The 18220-nt window shown below is 38.6% G+C and overlaps 1 protein-coding gene across 2 annotated transcripts in view; it reads left to right on the top strand.

Moving 5' to 3' along the window:
* Positions 1-18220, top strand: part of PDZRN4 (PDZ domain containing ring finger 4) — a 435345-nt gene that overhangs the window by 277635 nt on the left and 139490 nt on the right. Inside the window, exon 1 of one of the 2 annotated variants that reach the window (XM_003405720.4) lies at positions 1173-1293. The exons of the other annotated variant lie outside the window; for it this stretch is intronic. Within the exon in view, the coding sequence (XP_003405768.2) occupies positions 1225-1293 (69 nt within the window). The 5' untranslated portion in view covers positions 1173-1224. Of the gene's footprint in view, positions 1-1172; positions 1294-18220 lie in introns of those variants that run through there. 2 annotated transcript variants of the gene reach the window in all.

The raw sequence follows: 18220 nt of genomic DNA, 5'->3' as shown, positions 1-18220 counted from the left end.
GAATGCAAAATTAAATGCATTGCTTCTATAATCTAAATACCTGAGCTTAGTTTTTAAATGAGTTCACCTTTATATGTTAGGAACTCTAAATATAGAATCACAAATGGAGTCATCATGCATTACATTAGAATTTAAATATTGCCAATGTCAGTTTTCTGAAGTATTATATATGGCTTTAATAAAATTAGCATAAATACTATATGCATTTGAAATTTTTCTGCAGAAAAGGCATTGTATTTAATTTATAAATATGGACCTACATGCATTATAGTGCTGTAGATTTATATTCAGTAGGTATCATCTGAATATCTAATTAAAATATTATCCGTACAAGTATCATCTAATCATACTTGCTTAATGGTCTTTATTTAAAGAAACAAAAAATTTTTTTAGACTAAGAAAAAGTGCCTTATTTCCTCTTCAGTAAATTATGAGCTTGGTATATGAACTATTCATTCAGTTTATATTTCTAGAATAATAGTAAAAACTCTGAATGACACCCTTCTTCCTTCTGTTCCCTTCCCACCTCAGCCCCAATATTTTCTTTGCTTCTGTGTTTATTTTATAAATTTAATTGCTGTTAATCATTTTTATCTAGATTTAATGCTAAAGATATTTCTTATAAGTGTTGCAAAACAGGGAGACGTAAACTAATTGTATTTTTGTTTCTGAAATTCTTATTCACATATTAAAAGCCTACCTCACTGGTAAATTAAGTGTATGCTCTTTTTCGAAATGCCCTGTGCTAAACCTCTCTATCCTTAATAAACAGAGATGATATTGACACAAGTGAATTTTGTTTAACCACACTACATTTGCTTCTTAATTAGTGAATATTCATCTGTCATCAGCAGCAGCTATGACACCCCTCCCTGCTAACATGTTCTGTCATAAATAATCAATGAGGCACTATTAATATTCATGAGCTGGAATCTGTGTAGTCATGTGCACTGATGCAGAGACAGGGGGAGTGTTGCCATGAACTGACTGGAAACTCTGTGTGTGTATCCGTGAGTGCAAGATACTTAGGGAAAGCGAAGAAGAGCATGCTGCTACACACCACCCTGGCTTGTGCTTCCAGCTAACAGCGGTTTGTCTGTGTTTCTGGACTGAAGTGACTGATGAAAAACAGTAGTCAAGTCTGGAGGGTGATTCCCTTTCAGTTCACTTGCCTTTCAGTCCTGGGGAAATTAGAAGATTTGCTCTCTCTCTCTGCTTCTTAGAATGGGCTGCAATCTGTGCACTTTTCAGAAAAGAGAGGAACACTACAAACTGCTGTATGAAGTTTCCCAGGTGAGTGCAGGGTCTAAGACCAGCAACCAAACAGCCTGGCTTTGTGTTTGTCTGGAAGGTGGTAAATGAATCCTGGCTAGCTTTATTATTTATTTTTCCTTTCAGAAGATTTCAGAATTGAGGGCAGACTTGCTGGTTTGGGGCTTTTTATTTTGGTTTTGGGTAGCAGTTTTCAGCTTCCTTGCCACTCCCCCTCCAGATGACTTCCTGTGGGATTCTTTTTAACATTTTTGTATCTACTGCCAAGATGTCAGTCAAGTAAGAGGAGTTAACACTGAGATCCATGTTTGTAATCTTTTGAGACACCTCTTTCATTTTGGAATAGTGTTGACATTTGAAAATCAATTGTATCATTGTCTGCACAAAGATTGGGATTTCAGAGGTCTGTGATTTCAGTTATTATGAGTAGACAGGAAAAGTTTCTTGCCAAATCTTGTTAGCAAGAGGAATTATTTGATTAACTAGAAATGCTTGCTTTGGTTTAAGAGCAAGACCTGATGTATTTGTATTATTTGAGGGAAAGTATATGATATGTCCTGCCTTAGGAAGGAGATAAAGGAATTTCCTTACCAGTTTTTATAATTTTTTTTTGTCAGTTTAGCACTAGAAATTAATTTCAAAAGCTTATTATAATATCTGCATGAGATCTAGGAAAAAGTATATATGTAAATTCAGATGTTTCTCTAATATGTATTTGGGGGCTTTTCAGAATAAAATTAAGAAAATAATATCCTCACCCTTCATAGTTTTAATAGAATTCTATTTAAAAAAAATCACCTTTCGTTTTGGCAGACTTCCCAGGGGGGTGGGGGGCATGTGCTCAAGTTCAAATTTCTAATCTGGCAAAATAAACTTTATTTCTCCCTTCTCCCAGTTGGTACAGATGTGAAATGCAACTACTTCTGTTTTGTGGCAATTTTGCTGACGAAAGGCAATGTTTGGGATGTTAGTGGTCTATGGGCACAGCAGTAGCTAAGTGCCCACTGCCTCCCGGTTTCCTCAGAATTCCCCCTGACGTGATTCATTTCACAGTGGGCTAATTACAAAGTGGATTTGCTACACATGAAGCAGCCTCCTCAGTTGCAATGTTAATACAGATTTTCATGGTAATGTGATCAGAGGCTCATTAGCCAGTTTCCAAAATGATCGTCTGCATTAATTAAATATAAAAATGGACTCCTTTATCACCATAGAGAGGAAAAAGAAGATTAATATTGTTAATTACACCAGGAGCAATACCTTTTACTTCATTTTTTTTAAAACTACAAACTTGCAAGGATAGGCTAACCTAATACTCCTTTCTTAGCTAAGCTCTCATCTACTCTGACTCATGGAAACAGTCTCTAGGTGGAACACTTGCCTTTAGTTTCGTTGCTGGAGTTGGAGTTCTAGTATTGTTCTCCGGGCAGTGGAGGAGAAGGGGAGTGGATTAGTTAATCTTTTTCTCTGAATTACTAAACTGATATAAAAATATAATATGAAGGAAGTGGTAGGTGGCGTGTCCCCTGATTCTGCCTGGCTTAAGCTGTTTATATTCTGCTAAGAAATGGAGCAGTATTGCCACATCCAGAAAGGACTGCTGTAGGCTAAGGAGCAGGAGCCTTTGTTGTGGATTTTCAAAATGCTTGTCTGTGAGTTTTGCCTTTAAGTGCTTCCTAAATCTTGAAAAAGTAGATAAGCCACACTCCTTCCTAATTGCCTCTACCCGTACTCCTCCATATATTTATTTTATTTTTCCTACTCCTGAGTTGCAGTACTTATGATCTTTAATAAAAGGGGTGAAAAATGAGGTATTAGCTTCCCTTTAGCTGGCTTTTATTAGATAAGTTAAAATCCCAGCTTAAAGGTCTTGCATGTGTTTTCCAAGGGGAGCCTTCCTACAGTTTTTCCCCAGCTTTGTGTTCTATTTTATTGAGCTAATAGAATAGATATCAAAGGGAACCACTGATAGGCTCATAGAATGCCACTGGAGCCCCGTGTTGTGCTGCAAACTAGTTTCTATTTTTATTTGGAGGAGAGGCATCTCAAAGCATACATGAAAGTGAGCATGTTCCTAACCAGGTGTTCAGGAAGACACATAGCTGCCCACATAAGAGAGGATACTATTTACAAGAGTGATTTGAGATTGGAAGCCTGATTATTTCTAGCTGATATGTTAGAATGAAGAATTAGACCACACAAACATTAACACCTGACTGCCCAAATCTTGTTTATTTATGGACTTGTAATTCTCGGATCACTTGCCTTTTGGTTTCTTTTGTTATCGTTTCTTAAGAGTTAGGCAAAATAAGTGTACCGGGGGTGTGGTATTTTAAGATAGGCAGTGAATATTAAATACATGACCAAGAGTTAAATGTTTATTTCTCTATAGTAGAGTCTTTATAATATTGAACTTTCTTACATTTTCTTTCCAGATTTGGCTACCTGATAGCCCAAGTAGAGTACAGTTTCAGGTTTCTAACTGCAGTAAACAAAAGTAAATGTCTTCCCTGCGAAGTCTAATGAAACAATGAGAATGATGTGCTTAGGTGTGAAATGAGGTCAAGTTTATTGTTTTGTTGATTTTTTTTTGCTCCTATAGGTGAGATATACTTTGAGTTGGCAGAAGAGATGTAATGTCACCTCAAGAAAATTATTTTCAGATGGAGTTGGGCCAATCAGACTCCAGTTTGCACACAGATACAAGAATCTAGGGTGTGTATATATAAGCCTAGTAACCTCACCAAGCAGTTTTCAGGCATCTTTATGTATCTGTTAACTTTTATATGTGCCAGGGACACAACTCTTATCTGCAGTGATTTATTAATTTTTATGAACTAAGATATTTATTAACCTCTTAAGAATTAATACATGGGTAATTGGAACAATGCCCTTCTAGTGACACTAACTGCATTGCCTGTTTTGTATTAATCTGATTAAACAGCCACCTGGATCAAGAGAGGATCAGTGAGCTATAGTAGCTTGGTAGACATTTCTGACCTAATACTTCTGAGTGAGATTACATGGGGATATAGAAATATACTGACTTCTTTGCTGTTTGTTTTTTCCCCACATAAATGTAGTTTTATGATTGACTAAATGATGAAAATTTAACAGAATGTTTATTGATATTAATTAACATGCTAAAATTGGGGGGAAAGTATTAAAAAGTTCATTAGTGTTAACATAAAACTGTTCCTAGGATTTTGTTAAAATCCTTTAATGTGATTTAAAGATTCTGGTTTTTACTCATTTGCCAAATTAGAGAAAAAAAATTGCCTTCAGTCTTAGGAAATGCAGAAGTAGGGTGGTAGTACCAGTGCTCCAGGTAATGGCACTGCTATGCCTGCAGCTCTTGCCTCAGTGGATACTGTTGCCCAACACAGAATTTCTTTATTAATTTGAGTTGTTTGGCACAGCTAACAGGTCTCCCTACAACCTGCCTTCATGAATTAGTAACACAAACTGAAACAGAACCTGCATTGAAAAGAACAACAATAACAATTACAATCTTGACAGCAGCTAACACTAAGCAGTTACTGTATACCAGGCACTGTGCTAAGCACCTTTCTTCTAAGCATCATCTTATTTAAATCTCACAAAAAAACCCTTCCTTTCCATTCGTTCCCATAATTTCTAAGTATGTTAAAGTCTCCTTTATTGGAAATAATGAGTTTCTTGAATTTCATGTAATCGCCCCTCTCTAGGAGAGATCTGTTCAAAATTTATTTTGTCTCATACTGTCTAAACCCAATTCAGTCTCTTAGCCTTCTCTCCCCAAATATCATCCTTTTTCCCCTGTCCCTTAGTGCTATTGAAGGTACCACCCTCCTTCTTGCTGTCAACAAAACTCATAACCACTGAATTAATATAGACAGTTCTAACTTATTCATGCACACAGTTGCTGTCCTGGTTATTTTACTTCTGCACATTCCCTGGCATCAATTCCTTCCTTTCCGCAAGCATGCCTCCTTTCATTAACTCTTTTTGATATCACAGTAAGAATTTTCTAATGGCTTCCCCACTTAGAATTGGTCAGTATGCTGGTCCACCCTGACTACTGCTGATGGAATACTTCTAGAAAGTATTCAATGGTTCCCAATTACTATAAAATGAAGTAAAAACCTCTTATTCCAGGATTAAGGCCTTCCTGAGCTGACCTATGTGCCTTTCTGGCTTTCTCTCTTTTTCCTCTTCCAATGCAATTTATGATCCCTCCAGACCCATGTTTTTGCTTTTCTCTTTCAGTTGGGCTTTCAACTTGGATTGTTGTAACTTGGGTCCTTTTCTTTATCCTCTCCCACACGACTGTCTATTTCTTTCATCTCTAGCTATGCAAATCCTGTCCCTTTGGCTCAAATGCCTCCTTGGGCAGAGAGCTTTCTGCAATTATTGATTAGAAAAATTAATCTGTTCCACCTTTTTGACCTTGTAGCATTTTGTTTGTACTTTTTAGAGGTCATTTTGCATGTTCCTATGTCTGGTGTGTGACTGAATTGCAAGCTCCTTGATGGCTAGGTTGATTGTCTTTTAACCCACAAAGCCACCAGCAGACACTCATTAAGACCTTCTATGATGGTTTGCAAGTCCACAGCCTCTTTAAAGCTAAGCTACCCCATCTACACCCTCTAGTTAAGGATCACATCACTGCCTTCCTCTCTACCCCATACCTAATAGCTTATTAAATTGAGGATAGGGACGTGGTGCATAAAGTTGAGAGTTCAAATAGATTTTTTCAGTCTTAGGAATTTATATTGGGATGCAGGCAGTTAGCAATGGGACCAGGATAGAGACAAATACAGAAAGAGAAGAGTCTTTAAGTAGAGCTTTTTTTAGGAGCTTAGGGGTTTGTGGTTCACCAAATTTTTGAGGATTAGACCTACCTAAAAAAGCACATAGGTCATGAGAAAGAAAAAGCATAAAGAATAAGTAGCAGGTCCTTAGATTGGCCTCATTTTCCCAGTTCTGACACTGTATTTTTACGCAAATAACGTGCAACTTCTACATTTGTTTGCCAACCGCTTCCGCCCCCCCCCGAGAGTTATTCTCATATGCCAGTTTTTTGATATGTTGCTATAAAAAAAAATTAGCTTAGTGTGCTTACAAAAATACCCCACAGCGGGAGGGCAGGGAGAGGTGCCATTGCGAGGCGCACGTTGTTTGTGTAGAAATATGATACATTCTTACAATAAATGCCCGTTTATTTTAATGTACCTGAATGAGTGTCTATTCCCTACTATCAGAAGAACAAATGAGGCCACATCATAATAATGCCTTGCTTACAGCCAGTATTTGCTGTAAAATTCTAGACATTCAGTTTAGTAAACTTTTCAGTAAGCTCTGATTGTTTAGTATGTGCCAGGCCCTGAACTATGCCATGGGGAATGCTCAGACAAATGTGACAGCCTTTGCTCTTGAGAAACTCACAGTATGGTAGAAGACAGACACATAAACAGAGAATTTTCACATATTATGGAAAGTGAAAGCATTGAATCAACAGAGGTGTTGACAGATCTCTCTGGAAGTGCAAAGGTGCTAACATGATGGGGGCTGGGCAGGATGAGGGAGAAGAAACCCAATAGATGGAAGGGTAAAGAAGTCCATGGAGGGGGAAACACGTGAAAGGTGTGAATGTGCCTGGGGAGGCGAAGGCTAAAATGGCTAGTTTGCAGGACATGACCCGAGAAGTGGGCAAGAAGAACTCATCCCTAAGAGTCTCTCATGCTTTGATACAGAGATTAGACTTAAACCTCTAGGCAAAGGGGAGCTCTCTGAAGATTTTAGGCCGGGCAGTAGTCAGGTTTTTTTGTCTTATTGTGTTGTATTTGTTTTATTTAAGAGAGAGATGACTTTGGTAACAGTGTGTAAATTTGGCTTTGGGGTGTCTTTGGGAGTTGAGTTGAGGATGTTGTGCTTCGGTAAGACAACAAGGGACATCTGTTAGGAAGCTATTGCAAAGTACAAGTTATTGGTGGAAAGAATGTAAATGTAGGATAAAATTGAGTCCCATCAGGAGGAAAATTTGATAGGTTTTTGGCTTCTGAGTCTGAGTCCGTGTAGTGAAATTTGCAGGGGGAGGAAATAAGAGAAAGGAAATGATTCTAGGGAAGGGACAAAAGGATGTTGAGTTCACTTATGGTCTATGTAAGCGATGTTGGCAGGCAGTGGAATAGTGAATATTCAAAACAAAAATTTGGCATATCTGTGTTTGTTGGATGAGGTCATCAAAGAAGGTATAAACAGTGAAGAGAAAATCTAAAAACTGAAGAGAGTTGTAACCCAAGAATGCAATCTCGAGAAAAGGCCAAAAGAAAAGAGAAGAACTGAAATTGCTGTAGACCGAGAAGGAAAATAAGCAGAAAGTTGTGGGAGAAGCCAAGAGGAGAGAATTTTAAAAAGGGGGTGGCCGATGTGGTCAAAGGAACTAGAGCATCTAATAAGAACTTGGGTTTGTTTTGGATTTGAAAATATTGGATGTGCTACTTAGCTCCTTCTTCAGCAAGGATGTGTTACCCCAGCTGGTGGGGTGCTGTCAGCAGACAGCCTTGTTTGAGCTGTCAGCCCCTGCAGAGAGCCACCTCACCTAAAATCATTTCCCTTCCCCTGAGGATGCAGGTGCGTAGGGGCCTGGCCATCTCAGTCTGACTGAGAGAACTCTGAGGACCATCCTTGCTCTAGAGCTCCTTGTAGCTGTCGTTGGGTCTGCATCTCAGTTCAGTTTCTCCTGCCCAGTCCTGCGTCCTTCCTGTCCCTTACACAGGTGTTCATCCCTAGGATACTCCGTAATAAACATTCTGCACAATAAACTCTATCTCAGGTTCTGATTCCTGGAGAACCCAGTCTTGATAGAGGTCCAAGATGAACATTACAGAGCATTTCAGTGCAGAATTGTGGGCAAAATCCAAAAATGCGCACTCAGAGAGGAGATCGACTGCACTTTCAGGAAGTTTCTCTGAGACATGACAGGTCATCAAATATAGTTACTGCAACATTTTGGGGTTCAGCCTCTCTCAGGCCTTTCTTTTTTGGGGAATGCAAAATTACTTAAAATTGAGAATATTACAAATAAAAGGTAAATTAATTTTGATTTTTGAGCCATGTTTGCCATGTTGATCAGATAGGGGTGATAGTATAAGGCAGTTGCTATTGAGTTGATTCTGACTCATGGCGACCCTGGGTGTTTCAGAGTCAAATCGTGCTACATGGGATTTTCATGGCTGTGACCTTTGGGAAGCAAATCTTTCTTCCAAGGCACCTCTGGGTGGGTTCAAACCACCACCATTTCAGTTAGTAGCTGGTCACTTAATCCTTTGCGACAACCAGGGACTCCTAGTGATTTAAAAATAAAACATGTCACTTAGCTTGAATGTCCCTTATCCAAGACTTTTTGAAGAAAGCTTTAAATATTAGTGTGTTTTTGATAAGCAAAATATTTTTTTGTAAACAAAGTACCTTTTAAAATTATTATAGTTAATTTAAATAGGTTTAATAGGTGAAGTAAGGAGCCCTGGTGGTACAACAGTTAAGTGCCCAGCTACTCACGGAAAGGTTGGTGGTTTAAACCCACCCAGCTGCTGCTTGGGAGAAAGATCCGGCAGTCTGGTTCTGTAAAGATTGCAGCCAAGAAAAGCCTATGGGGCAGCTCTACTTTGGCACGTGGGGTCACTATAAGTCAGAATCAACTCAATGGCACCCAACAAGTGAGGTGCTTTTCGCTTCGAGAAGGACCAGAGTATGACATGTTTTGTTCAAATGTGTGTGTATACTTGCTTTATATTTCACCATTCATTTAATTGATCTAGACCTAGGAGAAGACCTGCCATCTCTAATCACATGTCTGTCTATTTGTCTGAAATACTGTAGGAAAACATTTTTCACTGCCTCCATAATATACACATAGGAGATGTGTTGCTGAAAGCTTAGCTGGTACATATGCTGAGATATTTGACTCTTCACCTCACCTGAATTTGCAGGTTAAGTAGGATAATTTGATTAGAAAATTCTTTAATCTCCATTTTTGCTGAAAATATTTTTAAAATACATCATTTGATATGCATAATTACTTAACATATGCACATTTGTTATTTATTTCCCACCATGTTAGACAGTAACAAATGAACCACATGTCTTTAGCACAAAGTGCTTTCTTAACTTCCAAGAGGAACTGTTTCTGCCGATTAATTCATAGTGAAAAATCCTTCCACAATTGTCAATCGCTGTCCAGTACATTCATTTTAGGTAAGCAGGTTTTCACATATAGGATTTTCACAAGTCACTTACTAGGTACTCAGTCAGTCTTATTAAATGATTAAGAAAGACACAAGAATTAAATCACTAGGTACTCAAGGAGTTGTCCCTAGATTGTGGTTCTATAAAGAATTCATTGATCCCTGCTCTTGAAATATTTGTATTTCATGGGCGAAAGGTGAGCAGGGTGCCCAGAACAGGGTCTGTCTCAATCATTTAGTCTTTTGCAGACTCTGTTTTCTCTCAACTATTATCTATCTTAGATAAGATGTTTTTCCTAAGAAATGTCTCCTTCTTGTTAGTCTTGAGGGTTTTGGTACCACTGAGTGATAATTTTGTCATCAAATGTCAAATTCTAGATAATCCGCGTACAGCTGTGTTTTTCACATCTAAATGCAACATTTCCAAAGTCGTCAATATAACCTGTCCCATCTCCATCTCTCTGCCAGCTGCATCCATTTCTTCATTCTATCATGTTCAATGTGGAATAACAACTTCAAAAAGGTTATGAAGAGTTCATTGTTTCCTTCAACAAAAAGCTTAAAATGTAGCAGCCCCATATTCTCCTGTGTTTCAACATATAACATCTAATTGCTAATTTGTGCCATTCTGTAACAAGCTGTAAATCTCGCTTTATGGTTGCTTGGGTCCTTGTGAAGCTTTCTTTTTTTTCCCCCTTCTGCTTTATGTAGCTTTTTAGAAACTTGCTCTCATCTCAGTGGAAATTAGATTTTCCTGAACTAACCTCTCACTCTCAAACCTCTTAAGGGTCTGTTTCAGGTACCTTTATTAAAAAAAATAATAATAATAAATGACCCTTTCAAAGATATGTGAACAAAGAGAATTTCTGAAATACTTAGATGGTTTAAGAAATAGTAAATTCGTAGATGAAAGACCACTACTGTAATCAGTGATAGTAATGTTTTACTATAATTGAATCATGGTAGAATTCAGATGTTAATGTTTTAAAAGTAAAGGAAAGTTTGTGAAAAAGTATTTCTCATTGAATAAAACTCATTGCCATTCAGTTGATTTGGACTTCTAGTGACTCTACAGGACAGAGGAGAACTGCCCCATCGGGCTTCCAAACAGCAGCTGGTGGATTCAAACTGCTGACCTATTGGTTAGCAACTGTAGCTCTTAACCACTGTGCCACCAGGGCTCTTCTCATTGGATAACCACAAATAATTACTCCACCCCTACTTCATGCTCAGTACTCTGCTAGATACTAACAGAGGACACAAAAGAAGTATAAACTAAGAAGCCAGTCTTCAAGGACTGTGATGGCATGAAGCAATTAGAAGACAAACGTGGAAATGTATGATATTAAGTGGACATTGCAGAGAAAGGACAGTGCTATGTGGGCAGGGATAGTTTAAGAGGCTTCATGAAACAACTTAAAGGTGATTCTTATTTGGAAAGGCTTAGGTGAGTCCAAGATAATATATATGGTATCCAAGATATATTTGTAAAAGGAAAAGCATAGAAACATGACTTACAGAATGTATCTGGGGAAAAATGGGAAAATCAGCCTGATTAACACAGGAGATGGGATGAGAACATTTGAGGGTCTTCATCTGCATGCAGAAATGAATGGGCTTGATGGTGCATTGTGTAGACCACTGTAAACCCTAAGGATGCAATCAAATAGAGACCAAAGTCAATTTAAATCATAAAATATGTGTAGATATTGTTTCTTGTAACTTTTTTTAAAAAAGCGCAGTTATGTAGTCATTCTAAATTGACCTGCAATAGACAAATTTTTGCTATTTATTCCTGTATTAACTTTAAGTGTGCTGTGTATTTCCATTGTGACGCATATATATAATGTTTGAAATTGGTTTTACAGATGGAGTTGGGAACCTCAGTGTCAAGATAACGTGGCAGATAGTGAAAATATTTTCTTAACATGGCACATGGGATATTAATGTTTTGTGAGTGGGTACTGAACACCAGGCACATACAATGCATGGGAGAGGCACTGTGTATAAAGGACAAAGACTGGAATCAAACAATAACACCACTTATTTCCTTTCTATGAGCTAGTTAATTAACCTCACTGAGTCTTTGTCTTACTAATTAATATCAACCTTGAAGTGGTTTGTTGAAGATCAAATGAGATAATATATTTAAAGGGGTTAACACATCATGAAGTCCTTGGGTGGTACAAATGGTTAAGCACTCAACTATTAGGGACAAGACTGGGGTTTGAACTCACCCAGAGGTGCCTCAGAAGATAGGCCTGGTGATCTGCTTCTAAAAGGCCACAGCCTTGAAAAATCTTATGAAGCACAGTCCTACTTTGCACACAAGGGGTCACCATGAGTTGGAAGCAATTCTATGGCAACTAATAACAGGCATGCAATAAATGGTAACCTTTGTAGTTATGATGTCATTTAAGTCTAACAATGACCCTGTGAGATAGGTAATATTGTCACCATTTCATGAATGAGAAAACCAAGGCTCAAAGTAATCGAGAAACAAATTCACGTTGACAGTAATGCGACAAGGCACACTGGAATTCAAACAAGGATCTGCCAGATTCCAAAGTCCATGCTCATTTTATTATGCTACCTGATGGCCCACTCCCTTAAAGGGCTCCACAATTATCCACACATTCCTAGAATTTCTTCAATTTTCTCCATCTGACTACCATGTTGTTGATGTTGCTAGCTGCCGTCAAGGCGGCTACCAGCTCATGGTGACCCCATGCACAGTGGAATTAAATGCTGCCCTGTCGTGGGCCATCCCTACCATGGATCAGACTACCATGATCTATAGGGTTTTCATTGGTTGATCTTCAGAAGTAGATCACCAGGCATTTCACCCAACTTAGTCTGGAAGCTCTGCTGAAATCTATTCGGCATCACAGCAACATGCAAGCCTCCACTGACAGACGGGAAGTAACTGTACATGAAGTTCATTGGCCAGGAATTGAACCCAGAACTCCACATGGAAGGTGAGAATTCTACCACTGAACCACCACTGCTCCCATGACTAACTTGTAGTCCTCCTTAAACATGGGTTCAAGTATCAGCTTCCCAAGTATCATAGATTGAATTGTGTCCCTCAAAAATATCTGTCAACTTGGCCAGGTCATGATTCCCAGTATTGTATGATTGTCTACCCTTTTGTCATCTGATATGATTTCCCTATGTGTTGTAAATCCTATCACTATGATATAATGAGATAGATTATCAGTAGTTACACTGATGAGATCTACAAGATTAGATAGTATCTTAAACCAATCCCTTTTGAGATAACAAAAGAGAGAAGTGAGCAGAGAGATAGGGGGACCTCATACCACCAAGAAAGAAGAGCAAGAGTGTGCACCCTTTGGACTGGGGGTCCCTGCCCTGAGAAGCTCCAGTCCAGGGTAAGATTGATGACAAGGACCTTCCTCCAGAGCTGACAGAAAAAGCCTTCCCCTGGAGCTGATGCCCTGAATTTAGACTTCTAGCCTACTATGGGAGGATAAATTTCTGTTTGTTGAAGCCATCCACTTGTGGTATTTCTGTTATAGCAGCACTAGATGACCAAGACAGAATTTGGTATCGGGAGGGTGGGGTGCTGCTCTAACAGACATCTACAATGTGGAAGTGGTTTTGAAACTGTGGATAGAAGATTCAGAAGGAAGTAAGGGAAACTGTTAACACCAGAGAAGAAACAGATGGTGAGAACAGCAGCAGAGAACTGGCAGCAGCAGAGGACCAGCAGCAGCAAAGGACTGGAAGCAGAAGAACCAGGAGGCCAGTGTGACACAGTGCTGGAGCCGACCCACGGAGTGAGAGCGCTGAATGCCTGTGTGTAGGAGGTTTCCTGGCAGAGTGAGGTGCCCCTGGGCACTTATCAGTGGAGCTAGGTTTGCTGACCCATAGAGCGAGACAGCAGAGTGCTTTCTGGCCGAAGTTTACTGGCGGGCTGGGATGCATCCAGGCACTTAATGGTGGAGTTACAGAGCTTTGGAACACTTGCCCTGGCAGGGCAGTGCAGGTGTGAGGCCTGAGGGGCCAAGAGGCCAAGAAAGCATGAATCCGAAGCTGAAGAGATAAGGAACACAGGAAGCTGAGTTGCCTCAGTCTCAAAAGGTATGGCTACAACCTCTGGGATTTTAAAGGGTGCAGCCATGGCCTCTGGTGTTTCTAAGGGTGGAGTACCACTCAGGTGGACTAGGAGAATGGTGCACCTAAAGCTAAGGAGCAGAGTTGCCATCCCAGTGGGCCTGGAAGGTGGAGCTGAAGCCCAGGGCTGATGGGGCTCCACTTAGAATCTGGAGAGTGTCGCCAATACCTATCGTCTAGAGGGCAGGGCTATTGTGTGAATGGTCTCAGAGAACAGAGGATCGCTTCGAAACCCTGAGGGCTAATGTAATGTGTTCTGCTAACTTGCTTGTTGCCTGTTATCACTTCTTTCCCTGCAGTTCTCCCATTTATAATGGAAATGTCTAGCTTGTACCTTTTCTGCCTTGTACCTTTGGAAGCAGAAAACTTGTATTCCAGATTTCACAGATAAGGAAGAATTTTTGGATTTTGGACTTGGAGTTGATTTAAGGTCTTTGCTATGATATGATGGGATGAATATGTTTTACATGTGGCAAGGACATGAATTTTGGGGGGCCAAAGGGTGGAATCATGTATTGAATTGTGTCCCTCAAAAATATCTGTCAACTTGGCTAGATCATGATTCCCAGTATTGTATGATTATCTACCATTTTGTCATCTGTTGTGATTTCCCTATGTGTTGTAAATCCTATCACTGGGATGTTAATGAGATGAGATGGATTATCAGCAGTTATATTGATGAGATCTACAAGATTAGATAGTGTCTTAAACCAATCTCTTTTGAGATATAAAAGAGAGAAGTGAGCAGAGGGACAGGGGGACCTCAAACCACCGAGAAAGAAGAACAAGAGTATGCATCCTTTGGACTGGGGATCCCTGCCCTGAGAATCTCCTAGTCCAGGGTAAGATTGATGACAAGGACCTTCTTCCAGAGCTGACAGAAAAAGCCTTCCCCTGGAGCTGATGCCCTGAATTTGGACTTCTAGACTACTAGAACGTAAGAGGATAAACTTCTGTTTGTTGAAGCCACTTGTGGTATTTCTGTTATGGCAGCACCAGATGACCAAGACACCAAGAAATCTTCCCAGAGTCCTTGCACTCTTTTCAAGGTATCCTGTGCTTGCCTGTATCATAGCACATACCAAATGGGTGTTGTTTCTTAGTTAACTGGCTTATGAATTTCACTGGTCTCTGAATCTCTAGAGGGCAAAAACCTTGTCTTTAATCTCTGCATCCTCAGCCTCTAACCCAATAATCCATATAGACGGTTACTGAGTGAAGAGTGAATGATTAAATGAAAAATATATTCAGTCTGAAGAGCACTATGATGAAAATGATACCAAAAAAGAATAAAATGGGATCTCTGCCCTCAAGGAGTTTACTATCCGTCAGGCTTCAGTAATATACTTGTACACAAATAACTATAATGCAGGATACAACATTAGTTTGGTGTGAAATAGAGAGAGAGACGTGAACTAAGTGATGATGATTGGCTGTAATATAAATGAAAATTAAAATAAAGTATCTAATGTAGAACATGCTATATATACATTGTATAAAGCCCAACAGTGCTGTGTGTGATGAAATGAATTGATTATTGATAAGTAACTGTCATGTTTCTTTGCTGCCTTCTATACTGTAAAATTGCGTTAGACTTTTTGTGTAAGAATGGCTTAATACATCTTTTTTCATGTTGTGTGATTTCTATCCATTATGCAAATAGTAAAGTATGGCTAAATTGTTAAACTACTTCTTTTATATAAGTTCTTCTTTAGAATACAAGGACTTTAAAGCAATGATTGTAGAATATACTGGAAGATGCTTGAATTTTCTTATGATTATACCTTTGGATTTCATGATTACTCTAGCATCTAAAATGAGAATTTCAACAAGTGTAAATATCTCATTAAGGTCTTATAAAGAGTAATCTAAGAAAACTATGAAAATCATTTAATAACTTTAAGTTCTAAATAAAACCTAATCCAATTCAATGATATACTAAGAATAAGTTTTTCCAGTAATTCAAAACCATATTCCCTTTGCTTGTATTGTCAGCATTACATGTAAAGGCTAGGATATTCTTACAGCCATGCTGAATACAAAGAGAGTAAAGATAAGTCTCCTCATGTACCCAGTATCAGTGAAGCTTTTAAGGGATGCTATTATCTAACTCAGTCGCTATGAGTCAGAATCGACTCAGTGGCACTGGGTTTGGTTTGGTTTAGTTTATCTAACTCAGTGGAAACCTTGGTGGTGTAGTGGTTAAGTGCTACAGCTGCGAACCAAAGATTGCAGTCTGAATTTGCCAGGCGCTCACTGGAAACTCTCAGGGGCAGCTCTACTCTGTCCTATAGGGTCACTATGAGTCGAAATTGACCCAATGGCAATGGGTTTGGTTTTGGGTTTTATCTAACTCAGCAGCCCAGGGGTAACTTGAGATACAAAACACAAAGAGGGCAGAGTCTGAAGTTTTTTAATTTGAAAAACATTCTTCTTAAACCAGGATTAATTTCCCACTCTTGTAGAAATTAGCTCTGAACTGGGACCAAAATACCAAGCTTATTTTTCATGTCACACTGGAATTTTGTCCAGGTCCTGGGGAAATCTGAAGAGGGAAAGAGGGAGGAATGGAGGGCATTTTTACTGCTTTGCTTATTGTGCTCATTTTAAAAATGATGTATAAAGGTTGTGCCTCTTTATTGTTGTTGTTATGTGCCGTTGAATTGGTTCAGACTCACAGCGACCCTATGTACAACAGAATGAAATGCTGCCCGGTTCTGCGCCATCCTCATGATCGTTGCTATGCTTGAGACCATTGTTGCAGCCAGTGTGTCAGTCCATCTCATCGAAGGTCTTCCTCTTTTTTGCTGACCCTCTACTCGACCAAGCATGATGCCCTTCTCCAGGGACTAATCCCCCCTGATAACATGTCCAAAGTATGTGAGACGTAGTTTTGCCATCCTTGCTTCTAAGGAGTATGGCTGTACCTCTCTCTACCTTTATGTAAATTACTCAACTTTTAAGAATTTGTAAAAATTAAGTAAAAATATTTTTATGTTTTTTGAAATTGCACCATATTAATACTTGGTGAAGTTAGTAGAATGGAGAGAAAGGCAATATTCCACTTAATATAATCATACATCATTGGATGTATAGTTTAGAGTAAAAATATCTCAGAAAGTCTCCTGAATTGGCGTAAATGAGAAAGCTTAATTTAATATTTTTCCATTTTTACTTGATTTATATCCATTATTAAAATAGTAAAGTATGGCTAAATTGTCACCAATTTAGTGAAATAAAATGTCACCAATAGGAGTAACCTCAGCAAACATAAAAATTATAGATTCATATGTATGATACAGAGCTTTGGTTGGTGTAGTGGTTAAGAGCTCGGCTGCTAACCAAAGGGTTAGCAGTTCAAATGCACAAGCCACTTCTTGGAAACCCTATGGGGCAGTTCTACTCTGTCCTATAGGGTCACTATAAATCAAAATCTACTCAACTGCAACAGATTTGGCTTGGTTTTGATATGTATGATATGAATATGCACCTGTAAAAAAAAAAAAAAAAAACCGTTGCTGCCGAGTCGATTCCAAACCATAGCGACCCTATAAAAAAAAATAGATAGTAGATTTTAACAGATATATTTAAGTGGAATTGGACTCATCAATTCTATTTCAGGTTTTCTGGATCCACTACTAACTAGTCTAAAAAGTTGTTAAAACTAATTTAAATATTAATTTGTACAGAAGTTGCCTTCTAAATCTTTGATACTGCCATTCCAATCCCTTGAAATAAAGTAACTAGGTCCTAGATTTCAGAAAAATTAAACTGTGGTTTCATAACTGATAAAAACAAATTATAAAAGTATTTAAAGCAAATGGCACATATAAATAGCCCCTCTCCCCCATTTTGATCTAAAATGACATTCATAAAATGCTCTTATTGATGGGTTACCATTTATTGGCTGAATAATTGGCACTTTGTGACCGATGAAGGAGACCACCACGCCTCATGCAGGTGTCACTGAGAACACCCATTAAGGAAATGACCAGTGTGCTAGTGACTGCTCCAGAGTGCTTTTCTCTTCTTTCTCCCACCACAAATACCTGGTTCTCATCTTTCACAGCAGCCAGAAAATAATTTTAAAACTGGCACCTCACTTTGAAGTTTGCGTTGACAGCTTTGAAGTACTCACAGCTTCCTAGCGAATATTATCTGTTTCATAAATCACAAAAAATTCTGAGAGTGAAAAGCACTTATTAATTTGAGATGTAGAATCTCTTGTTGATATTTTTCGAATATGTTTAGTTTTGTTTTTAATATCCTGTAATAAATTATTGCTTGTAAAAGGTGAAGAAGAGGCCAAAAAAAAAAAAAGGCTAACAAAATTTTAGATGAATATTAAATTTTTTTTTAATATTATCATAGCTTTCTAAGTGGAAACAAATGTGTGGTCATATGTTGGCTAATGTTGCCTTGTATCCTTTAAGAAAGAAAATCATCATGCCTTATGTCCAACTTAACGGCAGTGGGTTTAGGTTAAGTGACCCTAGACGGAGTCAGAATCGACTCAACTGCAGTGGATGTAGATTAAGTGACCCTAGAAGGAGGCTCTGAGACAGAATTGCATGAACCAA

This window comes from Loxodonta africana, chromosome 4 (assembly GCF_030014295.1).
Source record: "Loxodonta africana isolate mLoxAfr1 chromosome 4, mLoxAfr1.hap2, whole genome shotgun sequence".
Taxonomy (NCBI): domain Eukaryota; kingdom Metazoa; phylum Chordata; class Mammalia; order Proboscidea; family Elephantidae; genus Loxodonta; species Loxodonta africana.
The sequence above is the reverse complement of the archived record's forward strand: the minus strand, read 5'-3'. Positions and strand labels throughout refer to the sequence as shown.